The sequence below is a fragment of the Castor canadensis genome, chromosome 2 (genome assembly GCF_047511655.1).
Source record: "Castor canadensis chromosome 2, mCasCan1.hap1v2, whole genome shotgun sequence".
Classification (NCBI taxonomy): Eukaryota; Metazoa; Chordata; class Mammalia; order Rodentia; family Castoridae; genus Castor; species Castor canadensis.
Genome location: NC_133387.1, coordinates 64,567,877 through 64,585,951, shown reverse-complemented (window position 1 = coordinate 64,585,951; position 18,075 = coordinate 64,567,877). Strand labels below are relative to the sequence as shown.

The 18,075-nt window shown below is 41.6% G+C and overlaps 1 protein-coding gene across 5 annotated transcripts in view; it reads left to right on the top strand.

The window, feature by feature from the left end:
* The window catches only part of Ccdc146 (coiled-coil domain containing 146), a 130,951-nt gene that overhangs the window by 76,698 nt on the left and 36,178 nt on the right, over window positions 1-18,075 (top strand). For all 5 annotated transcript variants that reach the window (XM_074064905.1, XM_074064904.1, XM_074064907.1 and 2 more), the window contains 2 exons: window positions 10,496-10,578; window positions 13,853-14,062. In XM_074064905.1, the coding sequence (XP_073921006.1) occupies window positions 10,496-10,578; window positions 13,853-14,062 (293 nt within the window). The remainder of the gene's footprint in view (window positions 1-10,495; window positions 10,579-13,852; window positions 14,063-18,075) is intronic.

Genomic DNA, 18,075 nt, shown 5'->3' with positions numbered 1-18,075 from the left:
TGGCAAATAACAATTTTAGTGAACAACATTGAACAGCTTCTATACATTAGCAGTAAATTACCCAAAAAGAAATTGAGGAGAAAATTTCCATTTATAATAGATCCAAAAAGAACAAAACACTCTTGGGAATAAATAAAAAAAAAAATCACTGTCTTGTCTGAATATGCTACGAAGACTTAAAGACTTCCCACCAGCAAATTAGCAAAAATGGAACTCAAACATCTGCATGTTCTGCTCCCAAGTTCCATCTTGTGGTATCAATGCAGAAGTTGAAGTTGCAACTTTGGGTTTTTGTTCTTTTTAAAGAATACTTCTGTGATTAGCAGTGAAAGGCGACATTGTCCGTCATGAATCTGCGTGCTGGGAGGACGAGGAGGGAACTCAAAGCGCCTCCATTCTAAAGCACAGCTACTGATGAATGCTGGGTGGTCACTGGGAACAGAAGCATTTTCAAAACATAAAGATGGGCAGTAGAAGCCCCAAACTCTCCTTGTTGTGGGGAATACCTGTGTACCCCACCTGAAGCCTCACAGCCTAGAACTGGGGTACATGGACTGACAGATGGCTGAGAGGGGAGCTGTTCCCAGGACACAGGAGGAATTGTCAAAGTTGTGCATCTAACCTAGTCAGCAGCATAGAAAGCAGCCATGCCCAGAGATCCTGCCTGCTGTTTCCTGGGCTCATCCATGTTTACAAAGACAGCCTCTTTAGCCAGTGCAGGATAGTAGCTTTCATCTGTGATCAAGAGAGTGAGGTGAACAAATGACCAGCTGTGCATGTCTTCCTCTATTTGTGACCCTTGTATGAGATGCTCTGGTCTCTGAGGAGCTGGCTCCATTTCACGTTTCTCTGTTCCTAAGCCCACTCAAGACCTCTACAGGTACACTGGGAAGTGGAAGCCTGTGCATTGCAAGAATAAAAGCTTATTGGTCAGAGTCAGATCAACAGAATTCTTTCTGGGGCCCGTGCAGCACCCTGCTTCCATCCCATCTCTTCTGGTCCCTGTGTCGTGCGACTTTTGTCAGTGCACTGGTTTTAACCTGGCTCTGCTTCCTGACCTTGGCTGTGTTCTGAGCCGTATCTGAATGCCCTTTGTGGCTTTGGCTCTGTCGGGTTTCGATTTGCTCCAAAATCATTGGTTCACACTTTAAAGTTCTTCAAGAAGCATCTGGGTTTCAGTCTGGCTCATTTCCTGCCTCTTGGGCTCACAGCCACTGATCCTTCTACCTTCCCTTCCTGGGATCTTTTAAACAAGAGCTAAATGATTGTTATAATTCCAAATAATTGCAATTTCACCAAGACAAATGCAAGTGTTTTAAAAGGATTGGCACTCATTGGCATGCATGTGCTTTCAATTTATTTGGCTGTGTGTTTATTTCAAAAGTATTGTAATTGAAGTCACACATATAGCAATGTCCATTGCAATTGGATACCTTAACTCTTGGGAGGTCCTGATTGTCTCTTTTAGTCTCCCCCTTGCATTCCTGTGGTGGGCCACCAAAGGAGGAACAAGACAGCTGTGAGAGAACAATCCCAGAACTCAAGGTTCACCTGTGAACCTTGCCAACCACACAGAAGGGGGAGGAGAAGCTGGGGGCAGGCCAGTGTTGTACAGCACATTCTCATCCAAGTCCATGTTCAGATAAAAATACCTTGCTCTATTCCTCCTTACATTTGCCTTCTGTGACAGATACAAGAGCAAATAAACATGAGTTCTTCTACATGTATAACTGATTTAAGATGTTGGTTTGATAGAAATTATTAAGAATTTTACAAGATGCCAAGCTATATGCCAGAGCACAAAGGTGAACACATGAAGGTTCCTATCATCCAGGAGTGCACAGACATAGATATGTTTAAAATATGTTGATAACAGTATACGGTGTGTACAATAGCAGATGCATCTCAAAATACAGAAGTGGCAGAGAAAAAGAAGTAATTTATTCTGCCTGGATGTGTCACTTAAAGGAACCATGATGGATGGTGGCAACCACTGAGAAATTTTAAAGGAAAAATAAGAATTTCCCAGGTAGACAAGTGAGAAGAAATTGCAGATCAAAGACATGATACATGGTTTGGGAACTGCTACTATAACAAATTACCACAAATTTGGTGGCTTTAAACATGATTTTGTCATATAGTTCTATAGGTCAGAATCCAACATGGGTCTCTGTTGGCTAAAATTAGAGTGGAGTAAAGGCTGCACCCTTTACTGGAGACTCTAGGGGAGTTTCTGGCCACCTGCATTCCTTAGCTAATGACTACCTTCCTCCATATTCAAAGCCAGCAGCAGTGGGTCAAGGCCTGAAGTGGAAATTTCACATCTTCCTTTTTTTCACCTTTCTAATCCATCCAGAAAGATTCTCTGCTTCTAAGGACTCACATGATTAGATTGAGTCACCCAGATAATCTACACTAATCCCTTTACCTCTAGATTCATACTCTTAATTACATCTGCAGAAACCACTTTGCTCTGTAAAGTGCTGTATCCATTGGTTCCAGGGATGAGGACATGGACGTGTTGGGCACAGCTGGGCGGGCATTATTCTACCTCTCAGAAGAACTGTAGTTGATGTCACAGAGTTTAAATGGTCAGAGGAGATTAACATGGGAGGAGAGAGGTCTGGAGAGGGCAGCAGCTGCTGGATAATGAAGACCTTGTGCACCATGGTAGGGAACCTCAGCTTAAGCCTGAAGATGTTGAGACCCTTAGAACAGTTTAGGATGAGAATTGTGTCTGCTGGTGGCAGGAAGGACAGACTCAAGGCAGACAAGACCTAGAGCCAGGGAAGTTGGCCATTGCCAAAGTCTCAGGAAGTGACGAGGATTTGTACTTGGTACATTAGATAGTGATCATTCTATGAAATTATCTGACAATACATAATTCAACAGAATCTATAGACGAAATGCCCCATAATACTAAATTTCCCTCTAAATAACGGTCACAGTGTCTGAACATTGATATTTTATTATTCTTTTCTTTTTGGTGATGCTGGGGTTTGAATTCAGGGCCTTGTACTTGCTAAACAGGCACTTGAACACTTTAGCCATGCCCTTAGCCCTTTTTTTCTTTAGTTATTCTTCAGGTTGGATCTTACTTTTTTTTTTTTCCTAAGAGCCAGTCTTGGACCTCAATCCACTCACTTCCACTTCCAGCAAAGTTGGGACATAGGCACGAACCACACACCCAGCTTGTTGGTTAAGATGAGTCTCACTAATTTTTTGCTCAGGCTGGCCTTGAACCACGAACTTCTCAGTCTCTGCCTCCTGAGTAGCTGGGATTATAGGCATAGAGACACCATGCTCAGCAATGTTGTATTGTTTAAATGAACAATGTCATTTGTTCCCAGTGTTTAACTCAAAAGGTGCTTATTATTACTAACCATAAGCCCATGTTTTACATGTCCCCTGAAAAGTGGTAGCTTCTATGACATTTATCTTGCAGACTCCTCTGTTGGGGATTGTAAATGAGAGACCCTAGGGAAAGCGTATAATTCACAAAGACTGAGAGCCAAATCCAGGACAGCACCAACTTTAAAGGGTCAGGGAAGAAAACAAGAGTAAGGAAGAACTGATAATGTATGTAACAGAAACCATCAGATAAGTGAGGAACTGTAAGTCAATAGTAATAAATATCACAAAATTACTAAGTAGGATAAAGCCAGAGAAATGTCATTTTAATAATTTAGCAATTAAGAGGTTACTGGGCCTCCACTTCCAACCAAGATGGACTAATCGGAATTGGATTTATTTCCTACCTTAAGTAACTGAAAACTGGATCAAATTATCTGAAATTTTGGTTTTAAGACTTTGGACAACAGACAACACAGGTCAATGATCCTTGGGAATACAGAAATAAATTAGGGGAGGCCTACAGTTACCCCCACCTTACTGCCTAGAGAGAATTTCTAGGTTATAGCATAGTAAGGGAAAGCCAAACGAATGCAAGAGTTTTTCTGATGATTTGAGAAGACGGAGTTTGGACTTCATGGAAGACAAGTTGAATAAAATACATAAGTCAGGAAAGGAAAGAGCTCCACAAAGAGGGAGCTCCAGAAATCTGAGAGTGTATTGATCAGCCTTTGCCTGTGGGGATACTGTTGAGGCTGGGAGAAGAGCTCCTGCAGAGGAGGGTGAATAATGCCTGGAGCTCACATGGGGCCAGGGATAGTTCCTGTTCCTGCCCACCAGAATAGAAAGATCTCTTCACTGTGGGCCATTGAGTAATAAGGACCGATTCTCAGGAAGGCAAAGTGTTCCCACACAATGGACTATTCTGGAGCTCCCTAACAAAGGTTAGAAGCAAGCCTTGAAAGGACCAAACTGTTACAGAGAAACTTAACTGTGCACTCTCAAAGCCCAAGCCTATTTAAAGGAAAACCAAACAACTCCATCTCCTAACAGTAGAGAATTCACAGTGTCATCAATCAAAATTACTACATACAAAGCAGGAAAACATGATCTATCATGAGAAGAGTCAAACAATAGAGCAGGCACAGAAGTAAAATTAGGGCATTAGAACAGCTCATACATATATTGTATGTTGGGAAAAGTTGGAGGAAAGTCTTATGCATAATGAATGAGAGATGTGGAAGGCATGAAAAGTCCTAAATAAAAGTTGTTTTGAGACTGATTGCTCAGGCTGATCCTCTCCCCCAAGTCTTTCCAAGTATATGCCAGCACACCCAGCCCAAATCAAACTTCTAAAGATTAAAGATACAGTATCTGAGGTGAAAACTTTACTGAACAGAGTTAACGGCAGATTAGATACCAAAGAAAAAGAGATTAGTGAACTCCAAGATATAACCATATTAACCATTCAAATAAAATTACTAAAAAATAGTAATAAAGATGAAAAGTCTCATAGTCACCCAGGGAAATGAGGAAGTCCTTGGTCAGTTTATTAATGTGGTTATGGGTGGCAGTCTGGTTACTATGGGTTGGTGAGTGACCAGATAGTAAGGGAGATAAAGAGAAGAGACTACACTTGAGAAGAAATAAAATAAAAATGAAGGAGAGAAAGAAGAGTTTATTAGATGGGAGCACAACATCTGAGGCAGACTTTGTTTTGTTTGTTTGTTTGTTTTTAAATGAGAAAGATAAGCAAATTTATCAGTGGAGGATAAAGGTAGTAATAAAATGGCTGACATTGATCAAGTCCTGATTTATGAAGTAAGATACAATAATAAACACATGTTTTGATTCATTTAGTCTTCACTTCAGTCATAAAATGGGGACAAATTTTCCCTTTTCTACAATTGAATAAACTGGATTAGTTAAATATTACTCTAAATTATATAGTTAGAAAGTAGCAATAAATCAAAAAAATTTTCTAAAGTAGCAATGCTGGAATTCAAACCAAATTCTACTTGTCATGGACTGGTCTCCTATGGGAGGTAGAGATTATAAAGGAGAGAAGCTGTAACTGATGACTTCTTTCCAAGGAGAGATGTATGTGAGAGCACAAGTGAATGCGCTGGCCTTAACCAAGAGGAAAGAAATGCTTCATTTTTGAGATTGGGGCAAGAAGTTAATGGATGCTGGTGCTGTACGTGTATCCATTGATATAGGGGTGAGTGAAAGCGACCTGATTTTTTTCCTGGTGAATGAGTTAAGCAGGTGAGAAAGCTAAAGCTTGATATAACACCTAAGAGGAAATCTCAAAGGAGTGGTGAAGCAGTGTTGAGTGTTCAATTGCTTTTGGAAACCATTTCAAATAGCTATGCTGTTTATTTCCAGTAGTGAGAGGGAGAGAGGGAAATGAGGATGGTAAGAATTTGTGCTTTCAAGTTTAAGTTACATTCCAAAGCATGCCAACTGTTTTCTGAATGAGGCCAAGCCATAGGGTAATGTCAAAGAGGCCAGAGAAAAAGGTAGGCTGATAGCATGGACAGGGTGGACTCGCTGTACAGGTTCCCACACAAACACCTAATTGTTTCCTCATGCTGACCCCCTACCAGGCCAGTTCACTTGGTAAAAGCTCTTACTGAGCTCTCACTTTCCTTGGAATGTCCTAGAATTTCAATTTTTGAAATTTTTTCCATATTATTACATGTTATCCATGAATCATGAACTCCTGTTAAACTTTTAGCCCTAGTGTAAATGTTTCCTTCCAGCCACAACTACCAACAAGGCAATTCAGTAACACAAGTCTCCATTGTGAAATCATATTTATGAACTTATGACATTTTATCTAACCTTTCATTGTGTATACTCTTTGACAATTGAAGAGTGGCCTTTCTGCTATATTTCCTAGATTCTGCATTTTTAAAACATGACAAACTTGGTTTCTGTACTCTCTTTATCATGCAGTGTGGAAATGAACCAATTTTTCCATGTTTCATGCTGTGCACGAGTGGGGCATTTTTATCTTCTAGGACCAGGGATAGACCTGCTTGAAGAGGCAACTGCCTCTTCAGAAAAGTCACTTTTAATGAGTGTTAATGAGTGTTAACATCCAGGTTTTGACTTTTCTTTATTTTTAGGAGGAAAATTCATTCTTCATAGTATGGTCTTTTACTATTTATTTATTCATTCATTCATTCATTTGTTGGCAGTACTGGGGGTTGAGCCCAAGGCCGCCTCGTACTGGTTAGGTAAGTGCTCTACCACTTGACCCACTCCCCCAGTCTGCAACTCTGGATTCTGATCCCCAGGTTTGGGTGTTGCTGTTTTGTTTTATTATTCTTGTTGTTCATATGTTCATTTGTTTACTATCTTGGCTGGACTAATTCTGTGAAGTACATTTCTCCCACAGTGTGCAGCCTCTGACGTCCCTGCTTAGATATTTTTTCCCTTGTTTTTAAGCTGGACTTCCTGGGAATTGCCCCTAGATCAGTATAGCTGATCATTGGACAGAGGTGGTGCTTAAGCCTCCTGAGCTGATAAGATTTTCATTCTTTCCATTGAATCCGTGCATGGTTTGGAGCCTACCAAAGGTTCAGGGATTTAACACATCTGCCCTGCATTTAACTCCGGGATTGATTCCTTGGATGTACCCTATCTGGTCACAGCCTCAGGCTTTTCCACACCCTCCTGGTCTACCAATACCAAGTGTGATTTAACAGGGCCCTCTGGCTCTTGCCCTGATTTTTCTGTTACACTTTTGCTAGTCTGCCTTTCTTGGCATCACAAAGCTATTAACCTCCTTTTGTAATAATATCTGTTTTGACAATGTTCTGGGGTGTGGATATTCTACCCTCTGTTCCAAATTAAATCAAGGACAGGGCTACAGAGCTGTAGTTCTTCACAGTTGCTCAACCCAAACTGATCAGCACTGTTTCTGAGCAGGAACTGGGAACCTGAGTGACCCTGAGCTTTCTTGTTTGCCCTGCCCGGGTTCTTCCTGGAGAACAAGACGTCTGGGAGTGGAAATGGGCATTACTGAACACCTGTAGCTGCCCATCCGGTAAAGTTCTTCCAGGATACAGAACTGAGGGTTGGTAGGCGAGTGCTAGATTTCTAGAGCTACCCCACTCACCTGAAACAGGTCTTCAGCACTAGCAAGGTGGGGGAAATGGGCTGCCCAGAGTAGTTCTGCAACATGGAGCTAGGGGCGAGGGCTGCAGCTCTGTTTCAAATGCCACAGTCTTTCACTGATACACGCTTCCCAATTTCTTGCATGGCCTTATGTTCGTTCTCAGAGACTTTAAATTCTTGTTGCATATTATTTTGACAAGATTAATCAAATTTCTTGGAGAGAGGGAAATTCATCAAGCTCTTCACACCACCATTCTAGCAGACCTGCCCCCAGGAAGTGGTCTGTAGTTTACAATTTTATTCATCTGTTTTAATTTTCAATGTGAAAGATAATTACAGAGTATCAAATATGGTTATTTGCTAACAAAATTACTGGGTGTAGTTTAAGCATACTTTCATTTCTTCTGTACCTATCTCCTGAAACTCTGAGCCACCTTAGGGCAGGGCCTATTTTACATTCATTTGTTTCTTTTAGGCAGGAAGCAGTAGGTACAAGGTAATAGTCTTTTCAGAATAAGAACAAAACTGGATACCGTATGTATTTTTGAATGTTTAAATCCATAATTTATTTACCTATAGGGTTACCTCCAGGTGCTGTTTGGTTGGCTAAGTTGTAAGTCTGGCCCCTACTTCACCTGCAATACACACACAAATACATACAAACATGCTTTTGCATGCTTTTCATATCTTTTCCCAGAAACTTTTCTCCTTTCTTTTTTTAACTGACTAAACTTCAAAGGCACAATGCCTATGACCTACACAATATCAGAAACCAGTAAAAGTATTTGAAACCTAAAATAAATTATATATAAGCTCAAAAATACGGAAAGCAAAGTACAGAATTAAAATAAATGTGTTTAATTAAATATCTACAAAAAGTAACATTAAGTCAGCTTACCAATGGCAACTCAGTTAAAAAGTTGCTTATAACTTATATTTTAAGGTGGCATTAGGATACATTTCCATACATTTAAGGTAGTGAGAGGCAGAGCTTCTGACATGTCTGAAAGATCCTGTTCATCATATCTCACCTACAAATTAAAAGTGAAGACCTTGGGGATTGGAACCCAGGTCTGGCCCTCATGAAAGATCTCCGATACTTTCACAAGAAGAGATGGTTTCATAGTGTATTTAACATATTCTACCATGATTTGGACAGAAAGACTATGAAACTTTACTGGGTAGACTCACACCTCTGTGTGTGTCAGTGACATACATTCACTTGCTGACGAATGAAAGCATCCTCATCCCAGTGAGCAACTACAGTGTGCCTGGAATTTTACTCTGGCTAAGAACACAGTGAAGAACAAATTGATCTAAGACCTTTCCTCATGGGGCTTATCTAGCAAGTGGATAAATACAACAAAAATGTGTTAAGCACATGAATTTATTATTACAGATTGTGATGTGTATATAACTCCTTTCCTGGAGAAAGGAGTTCTGGAGGAGGTGGATTTTTAGTTAGACCTAGCATGAAGAAGGGGTTGGAGTGAAGGGATTTGAAGTTGGAGTGAAGTTGAAGAAGGAAGACCCATGCATCTACGGAAATACAAGGCAGGCACCCTGTGAGCCTGAAGAGAGGAGGTTGGGAGGGAAATAGGTCATGCAGGGCCTCATGGCCTTGAAAGCCACAGCTCTTTGATTTATTCCACTCCCAGGTTTTGAGTATCCAGCGTAACATAACCTTGTTTGATTTTTCTAAAAGATGGCTGTGGAGAGTAGATGGATAGGGTCCCTGAGTGGAAACAGGGGCAGGGAAAGGAGAAGACAGAAGGTTTTGTGATGATGTGGCTGAGACTGGAGGGATAAGGGAAGGGAGAGGAAAGTGGATGGATTCAAGAAACATTTTGAAAGTGAGAAAACAGCATTGAAAAACAAATATTTTCATAAGTTCTTTTTTCAGTTTTGGGGTTTTGTTTTTTTTTATGGTATTGGGATTTGCTAGGTTAACAGTCTACCACTTAAACCATGCCCCCAGTCCTCTTTGCTTTAGTGTTCAGGTATGGTCTCATGTTTTGCTTTTTGCCTGGGCCAGCTTGGCCATAATCTGCCTACTTTTGTCTCCCACATGGCTGTGATCACAGGCACCTTGCCCAGCGTTTCTGTTGAGGTGGGGTCTTGCTTACTTAACAGCAATCCTCCTAATCTCTGCCTCCTGAATAGCTGCGATTATAGGTGTGGACTGCCTCATCCTGCATAGTTCTGTTTCTTTTCTGATACTATGTCAGTAGCAGTCTAATTAAAGTTTGACCTAATATAACATTGAACCATAGTTTTTAATAAGATAAAACTTTAGTGTTTGATGTTAGGATGTTTATTAATTACCCCTCTATTCAGCAAGTAAGTAAAAAATTCTTTTATCAGAAACAAAAAAAGGAATACACACTACTTTGTTATGTACTGGGTAAACTTTTCTTGTTTCTTTGACAGTGGAGACAGAGGCATCAAAGCAAGAGGAGTGATCCAGGGTTCTTGTAGCTGGACCACCAGGATTTAAATCCTGACTGTTTAAATTAGAATTTTAAGTATAATCTTGGTCAAATTACTTAATTCTTCTAACCTTTAGACTCAAATGGAGATAATAATCCCGGCCTCCCAAAGCATTTTTGAGAATGAAGTAACTGATGTGTAATTCTTGCTCATAAGAGATGATAATTATTACTTCCCTTAATTTACAAAGATCAAATCCTAGTAATCTACACTATTCAGGTTATTTGCAAAACCTAGAAATATGTTCTAGAATTGGATGAACTTAATTCAGTTCTTTGAGTTTCCAGGTGAAGAAGTCACAGCCTAGAGAGGTGAACAGTCTTGCCCAAGAACAAAGACTTTACAGGAGGCAGAATAGAAGTAGAACTATTTTCTCTGAATACCCAATGTCTTTCCTGGGTGTCACATTTACCTCATATGTATCCTCGTTAATGCCTAACTGAAAGATTTTAGAAGATGTCCATATAACCAAGTCCATATAACCAAGTCACGATAGCTAACAGTGACTTTGTATTCTCTTTGCTAGTTATACGCTATGGGAAAACTTCCTGGAACCAGAATGGCAGAGTTAAAAGCCAAGTACACTTTGCTGCATGACACTGTGATGAGGTACGCTACTTACCAATGTGAGGCTATCTTTTATAGTGTCTGTACTTCTTACTTGTAATGGGATCTGCATTCATTTGTGTCTCCCCCCACCCCTGCCCAACTCCACCACCAGCAGACACTAAGGCAAGGATTGGAGTTCAAATAGTCTGAGAAATGATTGGAGAAAGCATCGTGAGAGAGTAGGGAAGTGAGACTGGGAAGGGAGGATTCCAGCTGGGGTAGGCTAATCTGTGGGTTTACCTTGTGGGCAGCTGGGGTGTAGTCTCACTAAGGACTTTCTGAGTGATCGTGCAGAACAACCTCAGAGCTGAGAAGTGACAAGATGTTTCCGTCCCTTGTTGACTAAGGATTGCTGTGGACAGATTGGCCCCTGGCCCTTGTGGCTTGCCCTTTGAGAAGATGAGCAAGTTTCTAGGGCTAGAGACAGCTCAAGGGAAGAGGGGCCCAATGCAGTTGTGTGGATGCTAACTGTCTACTTAAGCTACTTTGGACAAGGGGTTTGGGTGACACTGACAGCTTGTGCTACAGGACACTCCCACAGGGCACCTCCCCACCTCTCATCACCACTCAGGGGTATAGAGTCTATGATAACCCCAACCTACATCTGGTGAGACCTCTGTCTTCACTTCTCACCCCTTCCTGCCACCCCAGGCTACTCACCATAGCCAAGTGCAAGTCAGCGCGGGTCAGACTAGGCTTCCACAGAACAATTCAACAGCTTTCCCGAGCACCTGTTATAAATCACTGAGATGAAATCAAGGGGGTAGAGGATGAAGAAAGAAGGAGATGCCTGATCTGCTGCTGTTCCTTAGCATCTCAAGCCTCTCACCCTTTTTCCCCCCACTTTCACTCTTTCACCCTTTCTCCTGTCTGATAGCCTGCATAGTTCCTTCATCAAAAGCTAAGGAGACACAGCGGTGAATAGAAACTCCATCCTGCTATTCCCCCACCTGTCTTCCCTTAGCACCCAGCCATTGCTCCTACTTCTTAACTTGCCTAGAGTTACTTGGCCACTTTGAGGGAAGAGGGATGTCTGGGACCTGCATCCCAGTGAGGACTTCACCTGTACCCATTCCATATTGACTGAAGTCTATTCAGGTTCGTAAGGAGTCTCCTGAGCTCCCAGCCTTGGCTCCTCCTCCTCTCAGCACCAAACCAAATCCTCTCCCTCACCCCTAATGGAGACTCCCTTCTCTCACAGTTGTTCCTGCCTGCTGGGCTGTAGTTCTCAAGCCCTAGGAATTTGAAGGCTTCATATGGAATATGAAGAAATCTTTTTCAACACACTTCACACTGTTTAACTGAAATCCCCACGTGGATTTCAGGGCACCCCTCAGAGCCTCTTTAGACACATAAGGAATACTGCAGTGCTCTTTACTGTCTGGGTAGCTTTATCTGGAGCTTTGCAGAGTGCAATGACTTGACTTCTCCACTGGCTCACAATTCAGTTCTCTGGGCCCCAGCGACAAACAGCAACACAGGACCATAGCTATGGTGTTATTTCTTCCTGCTTCCAGATGGTATTGCAAAATAGTTACTTCCCTTCTATCCACATTTTGCCTCCTCTAGTCATTACAGATACCCACCACTCTGTCCCAGTCCCACTGCCTGGAGGGTGGAGATGGCGTGAAGTGCCCTCTCCTCACTGTTGGGCTGTAGTGATGCAGATGTGGACTGGAAATACTGAGCTGACTCTGACTGAGTTTTCCATAGAGAGCCCATTGTAACAGTTTGTTAAACTCTTCTACTGACACTAAATATGTGAATAAATTGCTACTTATGTTCTGACTGGAACCCTAACCAGTGTGGCATGGTCCTCCCTTCTGTGGGAAAACTATTGCCCAGTCTAATACCTTAAAATTCCAGTAGTAGAAGGCTGTCACATTGAAGAGATCAGATAACTCTAGAGTTACTGAGTACATTAGCATACAAGGAAACTGAGTTGTAAGAGAATAACTGCAGTTGTCATTAATGAAAATTATGTGCATTGCTGCTGTAGTTACTGTCACCGTTACATGTCACCTTATACAGTGCTTGGGACATACTATGTCCCTGTAAAAGTTTTGCTGGATGCCACAGAGCACATGACACACTAAAGCCTGGGGAAATAGAGTTGGTAACTTCAGTTGAGATAGGCTTGATCAAGTTATGAGGCATCTCTGCAAATAAGCACAAACCTGAAGATGTCTGTTGGTGAAGAAACCTGGTGGGGAGCACACACCAAAACAGAGCACTGGCTTTGAAACAGGAAATAGCAAGGGTTTGCCTCTGAACAGGAGAGTTAGCAGATGTGAGGGCTTCTGAGAAAGATGAGTCATGTCCACCCATGAGGCTGCAGCTGATGCTAATTTGTGGCATAGTTGAGATCTAGAAGATTCAGAGGAACTGATCACATACAATTTCTACGTCCATCCAAAGCTGCCTCTATCAGATGATTAGCCCCTTCCCAAGTAGGAGCAAGGCCACCGACTATAACTGGGATTGACCCAAACCCCTCTCTGTGCTATTCAAGTCTTGTTTTAGCAAGATATCAAGGTTAGGATAAAAAAAAAGTCTATAAATTAACTAATACCCATGATCCCCCCAAATGGAGGGGAGGGGTTCTTTCTAGTTTCCTACTAAAGGTCCAGTAGAAAAGTTTCTGTCTTCTTTTTGTTCACTAAGAGGAAGAAAAAGTCTTCCTACAATCGTCAGTCAGGAAAATTCAGGAATTCAAGAAAATCAGAGTTGTGGGGCATGGTGGTGTGCTCCTGTAATCCCAGCACTCAGGAGATGTAGGAAGTAGGATTGTGACTTCCACGCCAGTCTGGGCTCCATAGTCAGAGCCTGTCTCAGAAAAAAAGGGAGGGGCAGAGAAAAGAAAGAAAGCCAGGATTGCAGTGACAGTTGGAGTAACCCACTCTTCTTCCCTCCCTTTCCCCTTCTTCGGAAGTCCTGGTCATTCTTCACAATCAGGGGACTGTCATATTCCCATTGAATCCAATCCTTTCTTCCATCGCCTTCCACTTCCAAGTGATGGTCCTCATCACCAGGCATTCCTGCTGCCTATCACACTGTCCCCTCTACTAGACGGTGGGCAACCGAAGGTCAGATGCTGAGCCTCCTCTCGGGCACTCAGTGTAGTACTTGGCCCATAAGTGTCAACGGGGTGGAGTGGCCCCAGGACTGGGGAGCCGCTGTGGACCTGCTTCCCCGGCCCCAGAACCCCCATGGCAGCGACTGAAGATACTGAGGGCGTGCCCTTCTCCCTGTGCAAATCTCTTTCCCTACCCAGCACGCAGGAGTCGGAGATGCAGCTGCTGCAGAACGCCAAGCAGTTCGCCGAGCGCATCCAGCAGCAGCAGTTCCACCTGCAGCAGGCCGACGCCTTCCCCGACGCCTTCTCCACCGAGGTCTCCAAAATGCGGGAGCAGCTGCTCAAGTACCAAAACGAGTACAACGCGGTGAAGGAGAGGGACTTCCATAATCAGTACAGATTGAACAGGTGAGTGCTTGCTGCTCTCAAGCACACCCGACACAGAGGTGGGCAAAGCTGCTTCCACGCAAATAAGAAAACTGAAGTTGGGAAGTCATTTTAGATACAAGGAGTAGGAGGCAGCATGTGCCAAGAATTCCCTGTAGTCCCTGCACACAGGGGTCACACGACCTCTAGGAAGAATGACTCAAGCTACAGAAGTCCCTTGCTATGTTTTCCTGTGTATCAGGAGAGCTATAAGCCTTGGGAGGTGCATCCAAAAAATACGCAGGGCAAAACAAGGACTTGGTGTTCTCTTTGCCTCTTTGCCTCTCCTGGCCCTTAACCCTTATTATCTGGAAAGTGACAGGACCAGGTTACTTGTCTGCATGGCTTTCCATGCACACTTTCCAAACAAGCCCCTTCCACTAAGGTCACATCTAGTTCACTCCGTACTAAAACAGCAACAACAGGTGCCACATAGTCAACCTTTGTCTCCTCTTATTAACCTGTTCCTTAGGACAGGAGAAGAAAGACCCTTCGGAAAAGATATTTACTCATCAAAACCTAGAGTGTCATTTAATGAACTAAAGCAGAAAAACTTGTTGCTGGCAGGGTGAATGTTATTTCCAAGTGTCTGACATCCCTCCCACAGTGGAAGTCAGTGAAGCGTTTGTTCAGCAAGTCACACTATTTAGATTGAATTTTTAAATGATTGAAATTCAGGTTTTATGCCATGGTGAACCACGTGCCGTGCCCGTGTGCTGAAAAGAAAACCAAACCATGGGTCCTAGAATTTATTACCATTTAAGGTGGCAGAACTTTGTCTAGCTATTTTTAACAGTAGCTAGATTTCTGACAGGGCAAATGTAATTCAGTCCTGCCCAGAGACAAGCAAATGTCTTGAGTGGCTACCCAAAAATCTTTCAAGCCCTGGGTTTTGACATCTCTCTTTAGAGTCCTTTTTTCAAACTGAGGGGAAGATAAAGAAGGCCACTTTAATTAAGAGAATTCTACTGGGGGTGGGGCGGGGAATAAGAGTGTATTTAGTCTTTCAATCTACACTTGTGTCAGACTCACCAGTGAGATCTATAAAAAGAAAGCTTAGCTATTTCTGTGCTCTGTAAGCACTCTTTCAGCTGAGAAAATACTGAAATTAAAACAATTGGTGGTTGTTCGTTATTATTGAAAATAGGAATGTTTGACATTTCGTGAAAGGGTAAGAAGAACATAAGTCAGTTGATATTTAAGTTGTTTAAAATTTCCAAACAGTCCAGCCAAGAAAAAAACCCAGAGATCTTGCCTTTTAGGTATATACAGGCTAATTGTTCACTGAGCTACTTAAGACAGGGAGGAGAGGAGTGGTGAGTTACCGTAAGGACATCCAGAATGCATATCTACAGAGTGCTTAGTGGGTGTTCTTTTTGAACTTTGTAGGTCTGATACTTCAGCTTGAACAGACTCCCTTGCATTTTCAAATATCAGCAGCTCAAGAATTAATATGTTTATTTTCATAAAATAATGGTGACACCAAAGGGAATGTCAGGAAAAGAATTATAAGCTATATATTTCATTGGCTTAACATGTTTAATATTACAGTGAACAGAAATAAGTTCAAACACCCCTTTCCCCCAGGAAAAACGTAGGTATTTCCTTCCCTGAATAAAATAAACTAAAACAGTGAGAGAACACTATTCATCCAAATATACAGATGACACTTGTCAGACCAGCACAGTAACCTTTAGTTTTATTCAGCTTCTAAATAATAGAAGCCGAACAGCTAGCACCCCTCACCCCAACATCATTAGGAAGTTCTGACTCATTGGCAACTGGCAAGAACAACATATTGTTCAAGTTCTCTAGAAAAAGGCTTTTACGCTTCAATGTGGCTGGCTTTCTCCTGTATTCACATAGAATAAACCCTTTAATAAATGCTAATGATCAGTAAAATTATGTGGTTGGTTGATCAATGATTAAATCTGTGTCACAATAGTTTTAGTTTCTGGATTAATATTCATTGATGACCTCCTGATAAATACATACTTCAGGAAACAATATGTAACCTATTCAAATTGACTAGGTAAGTCTATGAGAGATACATAAGGAAGTATGAAAATAAATACAGTTGAGAACTTACTTTTGAAACAAAGTGGAAGTAATTATCTTTCTAAAAACTTTCTCTAGAAAGATTTTTCAATATTCTCTTCAACTATTTTCTTGCCTTGGCTTTGTTACCTTTTGGGACTTCCCTACTTTCTAACACAGTAGTTTCTAATGTTTGGGCAGCATAAATTCATTGTGTCTCCTCCGCTAAATCCAATATAGCTCAATAAGTCTTGGTCAGCTGGGGAAACAATGGCATGGTCTGTTAGTGCTGTCTGTCATGGTGTGCATATGGAGAATGGGGACACTCGAGTGACACGTGTGCAGGGCTGTCCTGATGTGACCCTGGACTTGGTGACTATTTACTCTCCCATAGCTGGTTCTTGTGGTCCCTGTTGTAGCTCATGTTAGTTATTAGTTATTTTCCATTCTTGGTCCAGTAATGACAGCAAAGTAGGAACCAAGACCAAACATATCTGATTAAGAAGGGATCCGAATGATGACTTTAGCAATACATATGGAATTCTATGAAGTGAGAATTTGGTAGAGGAGCATGAAGGCAGGTCCTCAGGGCTAGTCCTAAGGAAAAACTTACAGCTTAACAGATTTTATCTTCTAACCTTATTTGTTGAAATATTCCTTGCTTCTCTTGTGGCATCCAATAATCTTAATAGAACAAGTTTAAAACAAGTTTCTCAGATTGCAATCCTCAAATAAAAGAAAAAGAGGTACCTAAGATTCTCATTTAAAAGGTAGGTCCAACCCTAAAACTAAGGATTCTGAGTTTTGACCAAGCTCTTCCCATCTTACCACCCCCCCACAAAACCCCTGATGCTTGAATATGTACAATTTTTCTCTGTGATTCTGATTCAAATTAGAGTTTGAGAACTGTTAGTCCCAAAAGGGGTCCTCATCCCTGGCTGGCAACTTCCAGAATTGCTGGCATCTTCTCTAGGTGGTCAGTCTGTGCTTAAACATCTCCAGTGCTCAGCTCAGACTCCCACAGCAACCCACTCCAGCTTTGGGAAGCTCCTGATGGCTACTGAATTGGTTCAGAAGCCTACATTCTGGCAGATTCTGTCCACTTGTGCTGATTCTACTTCTTATAGCCAATGATGGCTCTCATGTCATTGTCCCTGCACTCACAGATCCTTAAAACCACAAACCTCCGATGACATGGCTTCAGTCAGGTCTTCCCTGCTGCACAGTAGAAGTAAATCCCAAGGGAGCTTTGATGATGAAGCATCCCTTGGTCAGGGAAGAAAAAAAAAAACAACCACATTCAGATTTTAATGTTGAGTTTAAAAGGTTAGGAGTTAATAAATAGCAAAAGGTGCACACAAAAAATTTGCCCCAGTAATGCCACACACAAAAAAAATGCAAAAGTAAAAACAAAGAGACATAATGCATAAAGATGTTTATTTGTGAAAGTGAAAAATTGAAAGCAATCTGAGTTCTAAAACATGGGTATTTATATAAAAATGCAGTCCAGAGGTAGTTTGAAACCAAGAAGCTCTACAGACAGTTTGAGTTTAGCCTTGACGTTGTGACTCTGGAGATCTGCTTCGCTCCTCAGTTCCTTCATTTGCACAGTGAAGGCAACATATACTTGCAAGGCTGTGAAGTTTGGAAATGATGTATGTAAAATACCTGGCACATAGGAGGGATCTGTATATGACCAAAATGGAAGACTTTGAAAATAGCTATTAAATTATTAATTATGAAATCTGCTTGGGAAAACATTGACTGTTAGGTAAAAATGAATGCAACCTGATGGGAGTAGGATTATGATATTCTCTCAATAAATGAAAAAGGCAATCAGTGTTTCTTAAAATTACATAATAGAAATGTGATTTGTTTTAAATGTCTTAGAGAATTAGCCGTTTTGTGTTTGTTTAAAGAAAATATAATTTTTGTAGAATATTTTTTATTATTGTTGT